The 19878-nt window shown below is 36.9% G+C and overlaps 1 protein-coding gene and 1 long non-coding RNA gene across 2 annotated transcripts; one reads left to right on the top strand and one right to left on the bottom strand.

Annotated features, from left to right (window-relative positions):
• Nucleotides 1-979: 979 nt before the first annotated feature.
• On the bottom strand, nt 980-11257 carry LOC108262891 (uncharacterized). Its single transcript, XM_017463244.3, has 9 exons — nt 10995-11257; nt 10076-10122; nt 9434-9715; nt 8977-9261; nt 5043-5257; nt 3805-3930; nt 3569-3682; nt 3360-3458; nt 980-2975 (listed from the first exon to the last, which is right to left on the bottom strand). The coding sequence occupies exons 2-9, from the start codon at nt 10116-10118 to the stop codon at nt 2865-2867; spliced, it is 1275 nt and encodes a 424-aa protein (XP_017318733.1). The 5' UTR covers nt 10119-10122; nt 10995-11257; the 3' UTR covers nt 980-2864.
• Nucleotides 2904-6254, top strand: LOC128632743 (uncharacterized). Its single transcript, XR_008396330.1, has 2 exons — nt 2904-3042; nt 3807-6254. It is a non-coding gene; the product is annotated as an uncharacterized LOC128632743 (long non-coding RNA).
• Nucleotides 11258-19878: the final 8621 nt, after the last annotated feature.

Here is a 19878-nt window from a genome sequence, read left to right as displayed (position 1 = left end):
TAGAGTACATAAAAATTCCAGGGAAAGATGATGAAGATATGGATAGACTTACACTCTTCTGAAAGAGAGTCTTGTTTTTCAGTGTTTAACAGGCATGTGAGATAGAATAAAAGGCAGGCAAGAGAAATACAGGAAGTAGACTGTACTCAAATAGAGCGTGAGTCCATTCCCTTGTTGATGTTGAACTGGATAGTGGAATCCAAGAAGTTAAGGACATTAGCATTAGTTTACAGGGCTGGAGGATGAGTTCCCTAGCAGGGGAGATGAGCCAAATTAATGTGATGAGGGAAAGAAGTCTGATAGTTAAAGAGAAATATGGAAGGTTAGGGAAGGGTGAAAAAAGAGAGGAGGAATCATTTTAAACCTGATGTTTATGTTACCTCTAAATCTCGTACTCAATCACGATCGCTGAAATGGAAAATGTATTTTGTTGATCCATGAGAGGAAATTTGAGTACTACAGCAGCAAAAGACGTGACAAGGTGCAGAAAACAATAGACATTCACAACAACCTAGTGGTGTGATTAGTTTGGATAGTATGGCATTCAATGTGTATGAGTGTATGTACTGTAAATGAATGGCCAAATGGATAATAATTGTTGCACATTTATATTTAATAAAGTTTTTTTTCTAATATATAAACCTCTGTTGTGTTTGCAGTCGTTTGATATCCATGAGAGCAGAGTATTTTTGTTATTTTTTTAACAAAAGATCAAAAGGTTAAACAATAAAGACAATATTTCACTTCTTTGCTCATATTTACCAAGGGTGCCAATATTAGTGGAGGGCACTGTCAACTGGCTCATCTTCTGCGCTTTTTTGAGTGATAAATCGTATTAGGATGATTTATGCAAACTGCGTAAAGGTGGACAGATCTAGTAATCATCATTAGATATTGTGGCAGTGTGTTGTCATGCAGAGACAATAAAAGCATTATTTTCCAAAAGCCTATCAATATTAAAAAAGCACAATGTTGCAAATAATTTTAAAACAGCAGTTTTATTATATTGCATTTATGCCCAAAAAGGTTTCATCATACAAACAATGTTGTAAGACTAAGGATGCAATTGGTTTGTTGGCCTAGTCCAAATGACAGAAAACACAATACTTTGGCCAAGGGAAGGGACAAGAATGGCTTGTCTGACTATCTGAGGTGAAAATAAAAATCAAAGCCGCTACCTAGGAAACCATCTAGATGGGTGGGCACTGTTTAGAAAGCCTTCAAATGTTCATCAAACTACATGGAGCGAGTACCCGAAAGGCCCACTGATGCTCTGCTTCATTCTTTCCACAGAAGACAGCACTAAAAGTAAGCCCTGTTTCAAGCCCTGTTTATTGGTGCACCAACATAATTCAACTTGGTATGCCATTGTTTGTCTTCTGTAAAACTGAAACTTTACAGCAATGGTTGGTGGTGTGTAGCTGGGACCAAGCATTTTCCCAGTCAAAATGTTTTTCCAGCTTGAAAGAAAAGCAGGGGGCAGGCATGTGTCTCTGGAATCTCTGGGTTACCAATTAACAAAAACATGCAGGGCACTAGAAATCCTAAGAGTTTAAAACATAGCAGTATTGTAAACATAACAATAACAACAATTGGATATGATTAGATCACAAAGTTGACCATATTCTATGTTCTTTGGGGGAATACAAGTAAAAACCCTTAAATTCATCCACTCAGTCCTTCCTGAAATATTCCACATAATCAATCTCAGGGGGAGACACCAGTTTCCTAGATGACATACACAAAGTTAGTGCATAAAATACTATCTGGTACACACATACATTCACACTCACACATAAAACTGTATGCACATTTCATGTACATTACATTATACTGCATTAGGGACATCTCGGCATTTATTAACCAAGAAAAATATGCCAAATCTGTGATTGACAAGCATGTGTTTTCACAATTCCTTTTGACAGTGACTCATTTTCCAAGTCTAACTACTTTTTTTGTACTCCACGTAGATCATAACCCATTTAAATCGTTTGGGAAATGTAAACGTTATTGTGCTTTTTATCCAGAAAAAACGGAGCTGCCCAGTTTACTTGTATTTATAGGGCAGTCTTGCCCGGATCAATATGGCGGACATGTTGGTATATCGCAACAACAGGCCAATGCAGCGTCTATGTATGTGTATGCATAAAACTATGACTTGGTGGCGCTCAAGTACAAAACTGTCTTGTTTTATGCAGCTTGTGTTTCTAAGTACAATGGACTACTGTATATTGACTATATACAGATGTTGGCCTAAGTAACATTCTATAGTTTATTTCTTTACACAATCACATCAAGAATGTTGAAGAAGCATGAAATCTTCATTATTTTCCAAATTCATAACCAGTCTTTTCTAACGTTCAATTTGAACTGATTATGTAAAAATCAAGGTAAACAACATAATTGCATTAACAACATAACTGTGGTTTTTAAAAAAAAACCATTCACATCACTCCACATCCACATAGCACACTAAGAAAAAAAAACCTGCATAGGACATTAAGACACAAAGTATTAAGCCCAAGTTCCCAGTCTATCTTATTCTACTGGTTACGAATGCATCATTTAACAATACTTGTGAGGTGTCCAGGCATCCACTCATTAATCCATTATAGCCTGTCTTTTTTCCTCACTCCACTTATAGTATTTTAAAATGCAATTTAAGTCTCAATTTACCTGAAACATCCTTGTGTTAGAAAAGACAATACTACATTTCATTGCAAGTTTTAACCAGTTCATTAAACCATCCTTTATATCCTGAAATAACTACTTGCAAATGACCAAGTATGAACCTATGCATCAGCACCATTTCACTCTTTTTTGTGTTGTTTGTGTTTACAATATTAGTCAAGAGGGAGAAGAAACTACAAGAAGTTGGAGTTCGAGTCATTTCCCTTGTTTGTGTTGAACTGGACAGTGGAGTCGGAGGAGTTCAGGACATCAGTGGCAGTGTACGGAGCTGGATTCTGTGCCACCTAGTAGAGGAGATTGAGCAATATTAATATGATGAGGGAAAGAGGATCAGATACATATTAGGAAAGGGTGAGAACACAGAGAGAAGAACTAATTATTAAACCTGATATCTATATTACTTCTAAACCTTCGACTCCATCACTATCATGGAAATCACCAATACATCATCAATGTCAATACTATGGTACCATTACCATCTTCAATACATAGATTACATAACAGTCTGTGGTTCATTACCCATCTGGAAGGGTATCGTCAACCATCCTTAATGCTCATGTATGGTAAAAAGTGCAATGAACAAACACTCTTTAGTACAGAGTACATTGTTAAATCATATTAGAGTAATAAAACAAACATAAATGGAAATGAAGTAATGGTGTAGGTACCTCAGGCTGTGGAGGTGTGAGTAGTGGAGTCATAGCAGTTATTTCCCCTGTGGCTGGCTCAGGGCCTGCAGGAGCGTTATACATCACTGGAGCAAAACCCTGCAAACACAGACACAGCCACAAAAGAGAGAGAATTGCATAAAAGAGGGACAGAATGCAATGGGGGACAGAGTGAAATAAATATATCAATGGATGAAGCAGAATCGTACAGCTGGAGCAGGTTGGGTATAGGGGGCATCACTCCACTGAGGAGGCTGAGCTGGAGGAAAGCTGGATGCAGGAGGGTAAAGGGGATTCTGGTTGTTGCATTCAGGGTTAAAGTCCTAAAAAACACAATAGATAAATCCATTAATAAGTCATTTTGCACTGGTTTTATTTACAGAATTTAAATATATGTGAGCAAGGAAATACATTTTGTGTGTGTGTGTGTGTGTGTGTGTCTTACAGGTTTAGGGGGCATAGCAGGTGATGTGGAAGGATATCCACTGCAGGGTGGTTGAGGAGGAAATATGGGATTAGGAGGTGGGTGAACAATACTCTCACCTACAGCAGGGTAGGGAGGAGTATAGTCCTGTAAATCAGTAGCACAGGTACTGTAAGGCTATACAAGCTTCAACACACATTTAATGGATTTTGTTGTTTCTTTAGGTAATGGGTAATAGTTTCACATTTTTTCCATCTACTGCCATTAGATAGATGGGGTTTAGTATACAACATTCTTTTTTCCCCCTTTTTTTAAACTTACTTTGTACTTATTTTATTCAAATAAGTAACCATTTAAATGTTATATTTTTAACACTTTAACAGGTAGGAGTGTAAAAACAAAATGAAAAAACAACTATCAAAACATTGAGACATCTATCTCTGCTGCCTGACTGAGAATGGCATCACTCATGTCTGAGTCTGAAGATCATGCAGGGATCTCCTTTACTCTCATCCTCTCTCTCATCCCTCCACTATTACTCCTTTTACCATAAAATAGGGATAGACTGCTTTGAAGCTCAAACTCAAAATTCACATATTCTATACAATAAAGGAAAATGCTGTCAGTCACAAGCACATCAATTATACAAAAAACAGGAAGCATAACCCTGCTAACAGCTTTAAAATCCAAAGTCCAATAAGGTTGTCAAACAGACAGGATGCAATTAATTTGTTTGTCCTGTCCAAATCAGAGTGAAATACAAAAATCCAAATTTGAAATAAAATTTTTAAAATGGCACATTGGCTACGGAGTATGTGAGAAGGGACAAATATTGGTCAGTTCATACACTGACCAACGAATGGCATCGTAGGGGTAAACATGCCATGGTTCAGTTCAACCCAGGGTTGGCTGGGCAACATAGGCCATGATCTCTGTGGCCATGAGGGTGCGCCAAGGTCACTTGTCATGGGTTACCAAATTAACACTAACATAACCCATCCATAATAGTGAATAGGAAATCTTTTGGAACTTAACTCACATACATTTTGTAAACATAATAGTGGACAGGATTAGACAAAACAAAGGCAGTGAGACAATGCTGTGGTTTTCACATCCTGTTTATACCCTCTCTCGTGCACACCTGCACTCACACTGATGCATAATCTGCGTCAAATGTAGGGCTAGCAATTGAGATTTGAGAAATAAAAAAAACATGACTCTTGCACAATCCTATGTTGTGTTGTGTGCTGGTGTGTTACCGGTGGGGGGCCTGCAGGAGCCTGAGGATTGACGTAGGCTGGTGGAGGTCCAGGTGGATTAACTTGGTTGTCGAACTTCACAACAGTGGTGTTGGTGGTGGGTTGCCTTCGCTTTTTACAATTCTTATTTCTAAAGCAGCAGCAAATACAGGGTGGTATACCAAGCAATAGCAGAAGAGCTGTCAGAGGACCTGTACTAATCCCTTGATGTTGATCTAGAGAGAGAGAGAGAGAGAGAGAGAGGTGGGCAAACATAATTATTACACAAACTGAAATCCTCAAAAGAGGGGAATTGGATATGGAAGATGATGAACCCTGTCAGTTACCTATAGACCATTACATTTGCTTCTTTATAAAATTCCATTCTTAACATCATGAACATTAGTGAGATCTTAGTTAATTTTATATTAATGTTAGAATAAAGACAGTTTTACAAGAATTTTAAATAACTTCCTATCTTACTGCCACTGGCGGATTGTATTTTGTCTTTGGAGTCATCTAGCCTTTTTCTTTTCCTGTGAAGTGTTTTACACATACCCACTGTCAATCACTGTTAATTCTAAAGCTCTTAACGTGTTTTTGACGTGTTTGATGACGTGCCAAATACCCTAGCACCCAGAGTGAGACGCGCGAATGTCATGACCTCCACTTCCAGCAGCGCCCTCGGAGTGATGATGGGGCGTGCGCATGCATGAGCTACGTGCACGAGCGCATGCTCTTCGGATGTTGACAACCGTGACATTGTTTACTGTGGACACATGCATTTGTTTTGTTTCTGTTCCGGAGTATTCTGTCACGTCGCGAGACGTAAGGGAGTAGAGTACGGAAGCAGGTAAAGACGTATTTATTAAAGGGAACATAACATTAACAACGTATCTAACTATACTCTATCTACTTTAATACTCCACGAGGTGTACAGGGTCACGAGCGGTATATATCCCCAATATAATCAGACGTCTATAACCGAATAGAACCATTTTTTGCACTCGTCAATGCACTTTTTTGTCGTAGGCTACAGAGTGTTAAATTCTTTCAGCAGTCAGTTATAGGCCTAACATAGGCTATTCGAGGGGGGCTCAAAGATGACCACATAAAAATATTTTTATTTTACTAATTTATTTATTTAAAGGTACATTGTGCCTTGTTGGTAGCCTGTGCCTGCTGGAATGGAAAAAAAAATGTTCGGTGTTAAATAAATATTTTGAAATTGTGGTTTTTGTAATTGATTTTTTTCTTTGAAAAGCAAGACAAAATAGTAAAAAGCACATTTTGACTATTTAATTTATGCAATGGTGAAAAAAATGGTAAAATATATGGAAAAAAACGTGAAAAACGTGTTCGGTATTTGGCCTTTGACCAAGTTTTTCCATTAGCTTCGGCTTCAGCCAAGAATTTTCATTTCGGTGCATCCCTAATATATGTGTGTGTGTGTGTGTGTGTGTGTGTGTGTATATGTGTATATATATATATATATATATATATATATATATATATATATATATATATATATATATATATATATAATATGTGTGTAATTCTTTTTAATATCTTGACTTTTAAAAAAAATAAATCATACCATTGACTGCTATTATAAGTGGAACCTGTAGAATTTTTCCATGTTCTCCCTGTGTGTGTGGGTTTCCTTTGTGTTCTCTAGTTTCCTCTCACTTCCTAAAACATGCTATTGTGTGTGTTTACTGATAGGTGACTACAAAAGCCCTCAGCGGTCCTTCCTGATTTTGCAATTGCAGAAATTAATGCAAAATCAAGCAAATTTCGCAATATGTTTCAGAATTACCGCAGATTTTGGCCAAGACGCATCATGTGACGTCATCACAACTTGCATTCAGCCAAAGCCCTCTTTGATTCACATGCATCAAACATGAATACAGCTGGTCACATTTACCAATAAACTTCACTGTGAAAGACATGTGCAAAACAGTTTTGTTCAGTTGTCTTATTCTTTTCTTCTTTCTTGTTTTCTCGTGATCACGACTTAATTTTTCTGTGTACTCGACATAACATGTTTTTATTGTTCTGGAGGCAGCATAATGGCTGAACAAATTAGTTTTTACTTTGATCAGGGACTCACTCAAGCTGAAATAGCTCTATGTCTGTCAGTGATTGACGACTTCCACATTAGTGTCTGACACTTGAGAAGGCAATGCCCCTCTCTCTTAATGTGGAGATAAGGTCCAGCTCTACAGCAGGCAATTATTAAGTTTGTGATGGTGATGGTGAAGACACCAACATGCATGCAACACCAGTGCCAATCACAAGACAAGATTTTGTCATGATAAAATTATATTGTGAGAAAACCGCTTTTTGTTATGTCAAGATCATGAGATAAACAAGAAAGAAAAATAATAATAATGCATTAGGGCTTCCATAGCAGACAAATGAACAAATGGGGAAAAAAATATTTTAAAAAGTACTCTATTGAAGCTAAAAGGGTAGAGTCATGTGGCTAGTCATGTTTTTTGGCACTGATGTGATGCTATTTTCTGGGGTTGTAGAGGAAACTGACAATCAAAAGCAGAGAAATGGTTTTGTAACACAAGATTTTTATTATTATTATTATTATTATTATTATTATTATTATTATTATATCACTTATGTCATTTTAACTTTTTCAGATACTTTCATCAATTTGTTTTATTAATAATCTACAGAACTACTAATCAGAAAAACAGTTCCTGCCAGATGTGCTCCAATTAATTATAACAAGAAGAACTCTAGATTTTATAGAAATACATTTTGGGAATACTCAAAAATTTCAGGTAGTTTTTACAGTTTGATTTTCATTCAAACTTATTCAATTACATTTTTAAATACCCAGTCATACAAGTAATATGAAGAATACAAATCATTTCAGGCAAAATACTCACCATGTGCAACTCTGTTAGTCATATATGTGTGCAGTATTCAACTGTTACATCATATTGAATTATATTAGTTCATACTGGCACTTTAATGGGTAAATGAATGAATCAGAGGGAAAAATTCATATCTACCCCCCCCCCTCGGGGAAAGCCTCAGCGCTTTATGAGGCTTCATTTCCCCATCCCTACCTCCTACTCCACAAGTACTGGCTTTATGAAGAGCTTGATGTAGACCTGTATTTACGTTTCTTTTTTAATTTTTTTAGGTTGACATTATAACCTCAGTCTGCTTCCATCTACATTACAGCGTCTGTTTGTAATAGCATCGCTGATGCGAATTCCATAAGCACACACCCTCACCTACCAGGCCACGCCCAGTCCAGGAAATAGCGTCGGGGGTTTTTTTTCTCCAGATGTCACGTGACTAAATAATTCAATTTGTCTAGGAGGCATCCTGAAAGAAGTGGGATGCACATCCAAATTTCATAATAGTGCAGTGTTTGATTCAGAAGGCCTGAAAAAACTCCCTGGAGGGGTCTAACCTTCCTGTTTAATGAGAATTCTGCTGGAAGAAATATGCAAAATCTTCTCTTTTGTATGTATGTGTATTTCAGCCTGCTTATCGTGTCGACATTATTGTTGTCTTTGTTCATTTTGTGCAGTGTTGTCTTTGTGATTATGAATGAATCTGTGATGATATTGATGCACTGCCGATGTACATTTCTTTTTATAGTGTGATGTAGAACAATTGAAGGAGGTAACTGATATCCCGACATTTAAATAAATAAATAAATAAATACAATAACGAATAAGTAACATTTTACACGTATGGTAATAATAATAGTAATAGTAATAGTAGTAGTAGTAGTAGTAGTAGTAATAATAATAATATTATTAATAATAATAATAATAATAATAATAATTACACATTCAATAGTGTAAATTGTAAATACAGTGTCTGTATTTAGCCTATATAAATGGAATCCTATATAAATTGGAATATTCCAAGAATATACAAATGAAGTTTATAAAAATTTCAGGTGGAAACTCACCAACCAAGTACATAGAGATGATCTTGACTTTGCGATTTAGACGATCGCTGAGTGTGTAGTTGCCCACATCTGACACATTGACATTGAGCACCTCGATGCTGTTGCTAGTCACCTGGATCCGTCCCATGTAGTCAGGATGTAAATTGCCTACAGGTGAGCCGTGATCCACCAGAGTGAGATTAAAATCTTCGTTTGAAAAATGTAGTGTGGCATCATTCTTCACAAGCTGACCCAGTGGAATTCGAAAAGTTTCACCAGCCACACAATCCTGGGAAATCCTTTTAGCTTCAAAAGCAATTAACAGAGATAGTATTAAATTCTCATTTAAATAGGAGGTTTGTGCAGAGGAAGCATTGTATATAAAAGCAAGTTAATAATGGAAAATATAAAACTAGGAGTTAAAAAAAGAAAACTGGCATTAAAAAGGGAATGTTTACAAAGGCCTAAGATCACTTACCGACAACCTTCACTAAATGGATGGACCTCTTGTTGCTAAACATGTTCAGCACAGTGTAGGTTCCTTGATCATCAAATGTGATCGAATTAATGACAAATCTCCTGCCATTATCTTTTCCTGATACTTTTCCCCTTTTGGCTAACTGATATTTGGCCCAAAGGACTTTCGGCTCCGTTTCATCCACAGGGACAAACTGCAGTTTCACAGCCCCCATTGACAGCATGATATTCAGTGAGTCGCCATACATCATTTCTACATGATATGTAATGGAAGCACAGGAGTCTAAGGAGAGAAAAAGAGGAGTAAAAATAAAGATCTCTAGACCGTCAAAATGTACCTTTGGGACTCCTACCAGCCTATATGCTATTACAATTAAGATAACATTTATTAGACAGTTTTCTTTACGGTCATTGGTAAGTCATTTATTTGCTTATTTGTAATTCCCAGATATTGGTGTAAACCCATGGCCTAAAATCAGTCAGTTCACTGCTTAGCTTCAATATAAAAACAGGAGAAAGTGGTACTATTGTACTCTGAATAATCTTTGTAGAGGCAGTGCAGTCCTTGCAGAGGCATGTTCTGGACCATTCTTGAGAATACACAGGAATGAGATAAAATGAAAAGGGGGAAAAAAAATCTTACACATAATTTGAACAGCCAAGAGCAGGATCCAGATGTCTTGCATTTTTCTGTGCATAAAAGAATGACATGTTTAAGATGCAGTACGTGTCATTTGAACTGTAGATAGATGACACCTAATGATCACTTAAAGAAACTTTAACAACAAACAGCAGGAATCTCTTTTTTCTCTCTCTCTTCCTGTTTTTGTACTATAGCATATTGGTATAATAAATGTATATTTCCTTACACCGGAGCTCCTTCAGGAAAGCTAGATTAACTCTGTATCTAAAGCAAACTTTTAAGTGTTTGTACAACTTGGAGCAACTTTGCCTAAAAGAAGAACACAGCTATTGCATATCTGGGTAGCAGAAAATAAGACATACCAGAGAAGTGAAATTCCAACCTTAAGTAATGTGGTCTAACAAGATAACACACCTGCTTTTTTACTGCATGCAAATATTGTTTCGATGTGTAGCCTTGTTTCGAGAATTTTAAAGCACAGCCTATGAAACAGTGCTTGGAAACACAACTTTAGATAATGTAGACTACAAAGTAGAGGGTGTCCCAATATTCTCCCTACATAGGAGAAATTAACACTTTTTTTAGAAGCAAAATGTAACTTAATTTACTCTACATGATAGCCATTTCCTTGTAATCTCACACAGTCATCGTTTCCATTCACTATGAACTTGTGTTAACAAATATGGTGTTATACATGTAATTGCATGTCCAACGCAATCTTGTGACAGCTTCCTGATCCAGCCATGAGAATGATATCAATGCATTCTTCTTTTATCAAAGGCATTCTTAAAGGATATCACAAAAATATATATAACGTAGACTAAGTATGAAAAAAGTTGGAAGCCATTTTGCGCATTCCCCCTATGTATGGAGACTTTTGGGACATCCTGCGTTATTATTTATTTGAGATTATACTCACCTGAGATTTAAAAAGGGAATGTGGAGCCCCGAGGTGAGCCAACTTTATCCAAAACCGCACAGCACTAGAGGCAAGCAACTAAAATAATAATAATAATAACAAAGCATCAGAAAAACAAGAGCAACCCTGTCGTACAGAGTTATATATCCTTTTACTGAATAAACCTGTCAGACTGGATAACTGCATGCCATTTCAAACAAGAAATGAAACAGAGCATGCCAACATTTACACAATACAAAAACATGGGGATTGGCTAAAGGAAATAGGTGAAGGTATGTATCGAGCATGCAACACAATCTCAGATATCTCAACCTGTAAAAACTCATTTCAGGGAGGTGGCTTCACCGGCTCCTGCTCACCCCCCCATCCCCCACCCCCCACCCCCCACCCAGCCACCAAACATGTACAAACAAGGACATGACATTTCATTATGACAGAACACAACTATTTATTTAACAACCTATTGCAATTTACTATTTGCACACACTAATGCAAATAGCTTTTCTGGTGTATGCAGAAAATGTGACATTAAAATATGTACTTACATTGTTTCGTATTATATTATGCTATATTATATTACTGTATTATTCCACTCATGGAGTCATTTTTATATTCAATAACTACTTTACACATGTCTACAGGGAGTTTGTCCTCATCACCTAGACATCAATACAGTAGCTCCTTATAGCAGCTAGTTAAAATAACGTGAGCTATAGGCTACTGATGGACGAAGGACAGTTATTAAATACCTCAACATGTCTTTTACACTCATTTACCCCACCATGGGCAACTGAGAAATCACTGTTGCATACAGTACAGAAAGCTACACTGTCGTTGTCTTTTATCCTTATTATGAATGGGTACACTTTAGTGTAGTCTGGGGTGAAGTGCGTTTTGTACTTGTTTTTCATTTTTATTTAGAAACACTGCCATTTAGCAGCAGAAACTAATCTGAACCGAACTGATGGATGAACTGAAGAGAGAGAGTGAGGGAGTGTGTGTGTGTGAGAGAGAGAGAGAGAGAGAGAGAGAGAGAGAGAGAGAGAGAGAGAGGGGAGTGTGTGTGTGTGTGTGTGTGAGAGAGAGAGAGAGAGAGAGAGAGAGAGAGAGGAGTGTGTGTGTGTGTGTGAGAGAGAGAGAGAGAGAGAGAGAGAGGGAGAGGAGAGTGAGTGTGTGTGTGTGTGTGTGAGAGAGAGAGGGAGAGGAGTGTGTGTGTGTGTGTGTGTGTGTGTGTGTGTGTGTGTGTGTGTGTGTGTGTGGGAGAGAGAAGGAGAGTGAGGGTGTGTGTGGGAGAGAAGGAGAGGAGAGAGAGAGTGAGTGTGTGTGAGAGAGGGAGAGGCGAGAGAGAGTGTGTGTGTGAGTGAGAGGGAGAGGAGAGTGTGTGTGTGTGAGAGTGAGAGTGTGTGTGTGAGTGAGAGTGTGTGTGTGAGTGTGTGTGAGAGAGAGTGAGAGTATGAGTGGGTGTGAGAGTGTGAGAGAGAGAGAGAGTAAAAGAGTAAAAGTGTAAGAGAGTAAAGGAATTAGGATGTCTGTGATCTCTAGTGAAGCCCCGTTTCAGGGCGTGTATTAGTTTCACAGAGTCACGTGATCGATGACAACCGAAGCCTCACTTTCTGTCCAATCACGCTGGCTCAGTCTGGTTGGTATTTTTTTCTATAAATATTTTTTCTCTGTGATTTTTTGCACCGGGTTTTGTTTTGGTAATGTATACACATTGGCACTGTAGTTTGTTTGTACACCAGCCCCCTCTGTACTATGTGAACAGTGTTCCTTAAGTACCGTCAAAGAGGAGAAATAGAGAAGAATATTGAATAATGAAAAACTTCTTTGTCACCTTTCTGTCATTCCCACAGTTACACAAGCACTATCACTGCCAAGTCTCATGAGCACATTTAATACCCACATGATCCCATCACAGTGTCTTTATTCACATTTTAGTCCCACACTTTATATGAATTGATTGTTTTGTCCATGTCAAAATGAATGATTTTCATTCAAACTTATTCAATTACATTTTTAAATACCCAGTCATACAAGTAATATGAAGAATACAAATCATTTCAGGCAAAATACTCACCATGTGCAACTCTGTTAGTCATATATGTGTGCAGTATTCAACTGTTACATCATATTGAATTATATTAGTTCATACTGGCACTTTAATGGGTAAATGAATGAATCAGAGGGAAAAATTCATATCTATCCCCCCCCCCCCCCCCCCCTCGGGGAAAGCCTCAGCGCTTTATGAGGCTTCATTTCCCCATCCCTACCTCCTACTCCACAAGTACTGGCTTTTTGAAGAGCTTGATGTAGACCTGTATTTACGTTTCTTTTTTAATTTTTTTTGGTTGACATTATAACCTCAGTCTGCTTCCATCTACATTACAGCGTCTGTTTGTAATAGCATCGCTCATGCGAATTCCATAAGCACACACCCTCATCTACCAGGCCACGCCCAGTCCAGGAAATAGCGTCGGGTTTTTTCTTCTCCAGATGTCACGTGACTAAATAATTCAATTTGTCTAGGAGGCATCCTGAAAGAAGTGGGATGCACATCCAAATTTCATAATAGTGCAGTGTTTGATTCAGAAGGCCTGACAAAACTCCCTGGAGGGGTCTAACCTTCCTGTTTAATGAGAATTCTGCTGGAAGAAATATGCAAAACCTTCTCTTTTGAGTATGTACGTGTATTTCAGCCTGCTTATGGTGTCGACATTATTATTGTCTTTGTTCATTTTGTGCAGTGTTGTCTTTGTGATTATGAATGAATCTGTGATGATATTGATGCACTGCCGATGTACATTTCTTTTTATAGTGTGATGTAGAACAATTGAAGGAGGTAACTGATATCCCGACATTTAAATAAATAAATAAATAAATACAATACAATAACGAATAAGTAACATTTTACACGTATGGTAATAATAATAGTAATAGTAGTAGTAGTAGTAGTAGTAGTAATAATATTAATATTAATAATAATAATAATAATAATAATAATAATAATAATAATAATTACACATTCAATAGTGTAAATTGTAAATACAGTGTCTGTATTTAGCCTATATAAATGGAATCCTATATAAATTGGAATATTCCAAGAATATACAAATGTAGTTTATAAAAATTTCAGGTGGAAACTCACCAACCAAGTACATAGAGATGATCTTGACTTTGCGATTTAGACGATCGCTGAGTGTGTAGTTGCCCACATCTGACACATTGACATTGAGCACCTCGACGCTGTTGCTAGTCACCTGGATCCGTCCCATGTAGTCAGGATGTAAATTGCCTACAGGTGATCCATGATCCACCAAAATCTTTGTTTGAAAAATGTAGTGTGGCATCATTCTTCACAAGGTGGAATTCGAAACGTTTTACAATTTCCAGCTGATTTTTATCTACAGTCATGTGAAAAAATAAGTACACCACATATTTGGACAAGCAAAACATTTGCTCCTAAATAATAAGTTGTACTAGAGTAGACTTTCTGAGAGCATTGGTTTTTAGTATTTCTACAACACTGAACAACCATTATTACTGATGAAAACGAGTTATTCATTTTCGAGAAAAAATTTAATGTTTTATTGAGCTCGAACATTTTGCTGCCATTTTTTTTGCCATATTTCCTACCCTTAGACTGAAGCATAATTGCACTTTCAGATTACTACCTCCATCCTGTGTGCACTGAGTTTGCATGTTCTCTGTGCACCCTGTCCAGGATGCTCCCGCCCTTGTGCCCCAATTTCCTTGGGATAGGCTCCAGTTTCCCCCTGCGACCCTATGTAGGATTAGCGGTATAGAAAATGGATGGATGGATTTCACATTACAGTGTTTTCTGATTACCATAGGATCATTATTCCACAGCAAGGAGGTATATCTGCTCTAGGTCTTCCTCTACTCAGAAGTTGCCCACAATTGTGTCAGTGTTCTAGCAGAGCTGTGGTTTGTCAAATTCAGATATGTGAGTTAAATAATGTCATCTTCAAGATAAATGGCTTTTTATTGTCATTTCAACCATATACAGCTGGTACAGTACACAGTGAAACGAAACAACGTTCCTTCAGGACCACAGTGCTACATAAATCACACTATCCACATGAGACGACACAGAGATAAAATCTTGTATCAACTTAACACACATTATACTTTGTGGCACTCACCATTTGCACACTTCACACTTTCTCCCTGCTTGTTCACTTTTTTCCCCAGTTCAACCCTGATTTTTACTGTCACACTGTCTCAGATGTGAAGAGACAAAGACCTTCAAGAAGTGTTTTTTTCTCCTCTGGCAAGTGAGACACTTTCTGGTTCCATTTAAAGTACTTATAGAAATACATTAGAACTCAAAATTAGTTTTTCATCTTCTTCTCATGCCTTTTTTTTTTCTTTTCTCTTACTGTTTCCTTTTATGCTCTGGGCAGCATTCTTGAAGCGGGAGATCAGTCGCTCCACTTCCCAGCCCTCTGCATTTGCTCCTCAACCAAGAGAGCTTCTCAGAGTCAAGGAGCAGGGAAATAAACTGTCTACAGAGGTGAAAGAGAGAGAATTATAAAAAATAAAAAAAATGGCAGGTGTTTTATTATATACATAAAAGAGATGTGCTGATATAAGAACGGAAACCCATTCAAAAGCAACAATAGCCATAACGTTGTTAAGATGAAACAAACATGAAATAATGTCTTACTAAAGCTTTTTGTCCAGCTTACCAACGTTGGATTAATACAACAAAGTCATTCCGGTTACTTAATTCACTCACTAAGGTTTTGTGGCATTAATTAGCAATCAGGCAGAAACCGAAATACTTCCGAGTCTATGTTCCGTAACACAACCACAAATCTTTCCCTCTGGAAAAGTTGTCTGGTCTCTGAAAGGACAAGCTATACAGATTTAGAGCACAAAAGACACTTTTCAGTTAGAAATGTATGAAAAGACTGTACATGCTCTTTTTTTTTTTTTTTTTTTTTTTTTACACATTCATTCAAATCTGGAACTTGTTCAGACACATGGACATTTCAAATGGCAATGCTGTCCGACCAATCATTAAACATTAAACTCTCTTGAAATAATCTCTTAATCATAGTTTTTACCCTTCAGGCCTTTGAGTAACCAAATATTACGATTCATTCTTTTTTAAAGTAATACAATAGTGCCTTAGCTTGTAATTTTGCACAGGAGCACATCATTTCATACAGTACATGGGAGTATCATGGATGTCCACAGCAGTTTATATTTTGCATGACTATTATAATTGAAACGATATTTAACAAAAGGTTTTTTATTTTCTTAGCCCAGATGGTTCATATTTTAGTTTCACAGTTTCCTCTTTAAAGATCTGTATCACTAGTTGCACAAAACTAAAAATGTGCACTGATATGAATGCAGAAACCGAAGCAACCTATTGAGGCAAGTTGTATTGTTGTTCAAAATTGAGTGAAAGGACATTAGGTAGGCGTTTAACTGCAGTAGAAGAAAAATGATGACTCACTCTTCCCATGTGAATCTGAATGAAAATGTTAACATGCATGGCATATGATTCTGCTGTAAAACTATTTCACTGTAGCACTGTTGACGGATAGAACGCAAATTCTAAAGAACACTGTATAAAATTAATACATTTACTCATTTAGCTTTTATTCAAAGCGACTTAGAAATGAGGAAATTCAAGCAAAGTGATATATAAAGCAGAGAACAATACAAGTAGTGCTCCCATACAAGATTTTCAATTGAGTTCTAGAGAAGCAAAGTGCACAGAGTAGAGGTGTAAAATCCATTGTAATTGCTGATTTTTCATTCTTTTTTTAAGGGGGGGATGCAAGGTAGGGGTTAGGTTAAGTGTTCACAGAAGAGGTGAGTCTTTAGCAGTTTTTTTTTTGTTTTTTTTTAAGACAGTGACTGATTCTACTGTCCGGATTGAGGTTGGAAGTTCATTCCACCACTAAAGGACCAGTCAGTTTGAAGGTAGGGAACTCATGCCTAGCTGAGTAGGTACTACCAGGCATCGATTGTTAACTGATTGCAGATCAAGGAACATAAACCACAAGGCGAGTGTTGCAGTGTTCCTGACAAGGTCTTGTACGTGACCATCAAGGCCTTGAATTTGATGCGGGTGTCTACAGGAAGCCAGGGGAGGGAGATGAAGAGGGGTGTGACATGGGTTCTTTTGGGCAGGTTGAAAACAAGGCTGAAGAGGTTTGATGAATCTGGCTGGGAGGCCCAGGAGTAGTGTGTTGCAGTAGTCCAGTTTTGAAATAACAAGAGCCTGTATTAGTAGCTGTGTGGCCTAAGTGCTAGAATTCAGTAAAGGTAATCAGTTGTCATTTATATTTTAATGTGTATTTGAGGAAAATCATTCGAGTGGTCGAACACAGAGTATAGTATTTTGTTTATCTTCAGTTACACAAGAATTTAACTGAATGTAATGAAACATGCGACTGCAAGTGTATTGAAGTTAATAGCAATAAACACGTGACAATCTGCTTCAATCGGTCATTAGAAAAACATTCCCATTGGAAACCACTGCATTTGAGGCCGTGGAGAATAATCATAACCATGTGTATGCTCTTACGCAATGCTCATATAGCGGTGTACACCACCATCATGTTTTCCCTTCCTGCCTGCAGTTCACTTATACACTGGAAGCTCTCTGGCTTTTACTGGAAAAGAGATCTCAAAATGAATTGCAGCACCATTGAGTTTTTTGTACAATATTTTTTTACAATCCTTGGTTTTAAAATGATTTTAAGGGTCCTTTACAATTAATATTTTTCGATGCCTATACTGTATGTATATAGATACATAAAAACAGCATTTCTCATCATCTGTGTGCAGGGTTATGTGAGGTCTGTGAAGCAATGTCAGAGGGTTACAATGATTGGAAATTATAACTCACCGTCATCAAATTCAGAGCTCTTATTGGATGGTTTTACTGGTCACTTGAATTAAAGGAGTTTAACTCAACTCTTGATAACTCAATTAGGCTTGAAATCTTTAATTTAAAAAATGTTGTGTGGGTGGAAATTTCAGGAATAAAACAATTTAAGACAAAAATAAATAGCCAAATATAATTGTACACAAAAAACAAACACCGAAAAAAAGAGAGCCTAATATTTGAAGAGTTGGATTATGATGTGAAATATAAAACCTATACTGAAGGGGTACATGGAATAATTTGAACAGTTAAATGGGGTCCCTTGCTGTAAAATAAATAAATAAATAAATAAATAAATGGAAAGCTCCTAAGCTATACAACTCAAACTTGAAATCTAATTTATACAAGAATACTGCATAGAAATGTATTCTTAAGCAGCTATTTTGTTTCCCCTCTGGATTACATGACTCACTGGTTCCACAAAATATGCCACTGGACAGCTGGAGAAGGAACTCTGGCTTCAGCCAAGAATTTTAGCCCTTGTGTGTCCTTATGGGCATTTTTGTCTTTTACATTTCTGTGTGTGTTTTTTTTTATCACTTTGTCTGTGTTACTGCAAACAGCATAAATTGTGCAAAAGGTGTGTATTTTTATTGAAATTTTAATATTTCCACCCTCATTTACTTTTATAAACCTATTGTAAACTAGGTACACAAAATAATGTCCCCATTGAAACTCATTCAAACTGCAGTATTTAATCCCATGACGTATTCCATGTTAATAGGGTTTAATTTTGTTGACAAGGTTTCAAAACATTGAAATAAAAAAATGTAAAAAAAAAATAAAAAAAAAATAAAATGAAATTGTGAAGTATTTTCTCAGGTTTAGCCTGTGGGGAAAATACATGCTTTTCCTTTCTTCTGATTGTGCTGTATTATAGAGCGCTGCAGTCCAACTGAATAAATGATGCAGATATAATTGTGTGGGTGTTTGTATGTGTGCACTGAACATTTTGTGTGTGTGAGAGCACATGTGTGTATACAGTTTGAAAGAATGAATGTACATGAGTCAAAGAAGGTTCCTGAGCTTTGAAGATTTTTGCATTATGTAAAGAAACCAGCATTTAAAGGGTTACAATCTGAAAATGAATGAATGTTTGGTAATTATGATAAGAACTGATGCTGGTTAAAAAAAATAAATAATCAAATTCGGTGAATGTGGAAAAAATATTAATACTTAATATTTCTATTACAGTTTTTGGACATGGACATATTTGTCCTCTATGTACCCATGTGTAACTTTTTAATTGACGCACGAGGGTTAATTCCAATGCATCACAGGATGTACAAACATGCCCGCATTTGTGCAGTAGGTAAATACCTTTGTGGCACTAAAGTTTGAATGTCGTTGCATTTATCTCGATGTAGCATGACTGTTTGCAAGTGGAAGAGTATCTGATTCTAGGTTAAAATGCAACAAGGAGATCTGGAGAAACTAGGGGAGGGTGAAATAAAATGAGAAAAATGTGGAACTGATGAATTCTGTTTAGTAATCAAGTACTTACCCCTCTTTTTCCAGACTGCTGGAGTATGACCACTTACATCTATACATCGGGCAATTTACACTACAGGGTACAATTTCAACACCACTTCTTAACTCTGGCTTGCACACACACCTCTAGGCATGTTGTGAAAAGTGTGGGGCAACACTTAAAATAATGAATTTCTTCTGTGTCCAGGGTTGAATTTTAGAAAACATCTCAAACAAACCTGACACATTATAACAAATTTTATTATCATTATTATTATTTAAAATGTAAATATCTGGAAATATATGAGGCCCATTTCTATATGCCAATAAAGTGTTTTTCCTCCCTAAAAGACTTGGTCGCATATTGTTGGTGTGACTTCATAAGTGACTTCAAGTCCTGCCTGTCCTTCCTCCTCAAAGGAAGGGCTACACAATAACACAGCAACAATACGACAGTAATCAATAACCATACGAACAAAGCAG

Source organism: Ictalurus punctatus, chromosome 3, assembly GCF_001660625.3.
Source record: "Ictalurus punctatus breed USDA103 chromosome 3, Coco_2.0, whole genome shotgun sequence".
NCBI lineage: Eukaryota > Metazoa > Chordata > Actinopteri > Siluriformes > Ictaluridae > Ictalurus > Ictalurus punctatus.
The sequence above is the reverse complement of the archived record's forward strand: the minus strand, read 5'-3'. Positions and strand labels throughout refer to the sequence as shown.

What these genes read in the sequence shown, in the direction of transcription:
- LOC108262891 (XM_017463244.3), bottom strand. Translation starts at nt 10,118, where the DNA reads ATGCAAGACATCTGGATCCTGCTCTTGGCTGTTCAAATTATGT. An exon ending in CCATTTAGTGAAGGTTGTCG is followed by an intron (nt 9,262 to 9,433) that starts GTAAGTGATCTT and finishes TTGCTTTTGAAG; the next exon opens with CTAAAAGGATTTCCCAGGAT. An exon ending in ATACCCAACCTGCTCCAGCT is followed by an intron (nt 3,459 to 3,568) that starts GTACGATTCTGC and finishes CTGTGTTTGCAG; the next exon opens with GGTTTTGCTCCAGTGATGTA.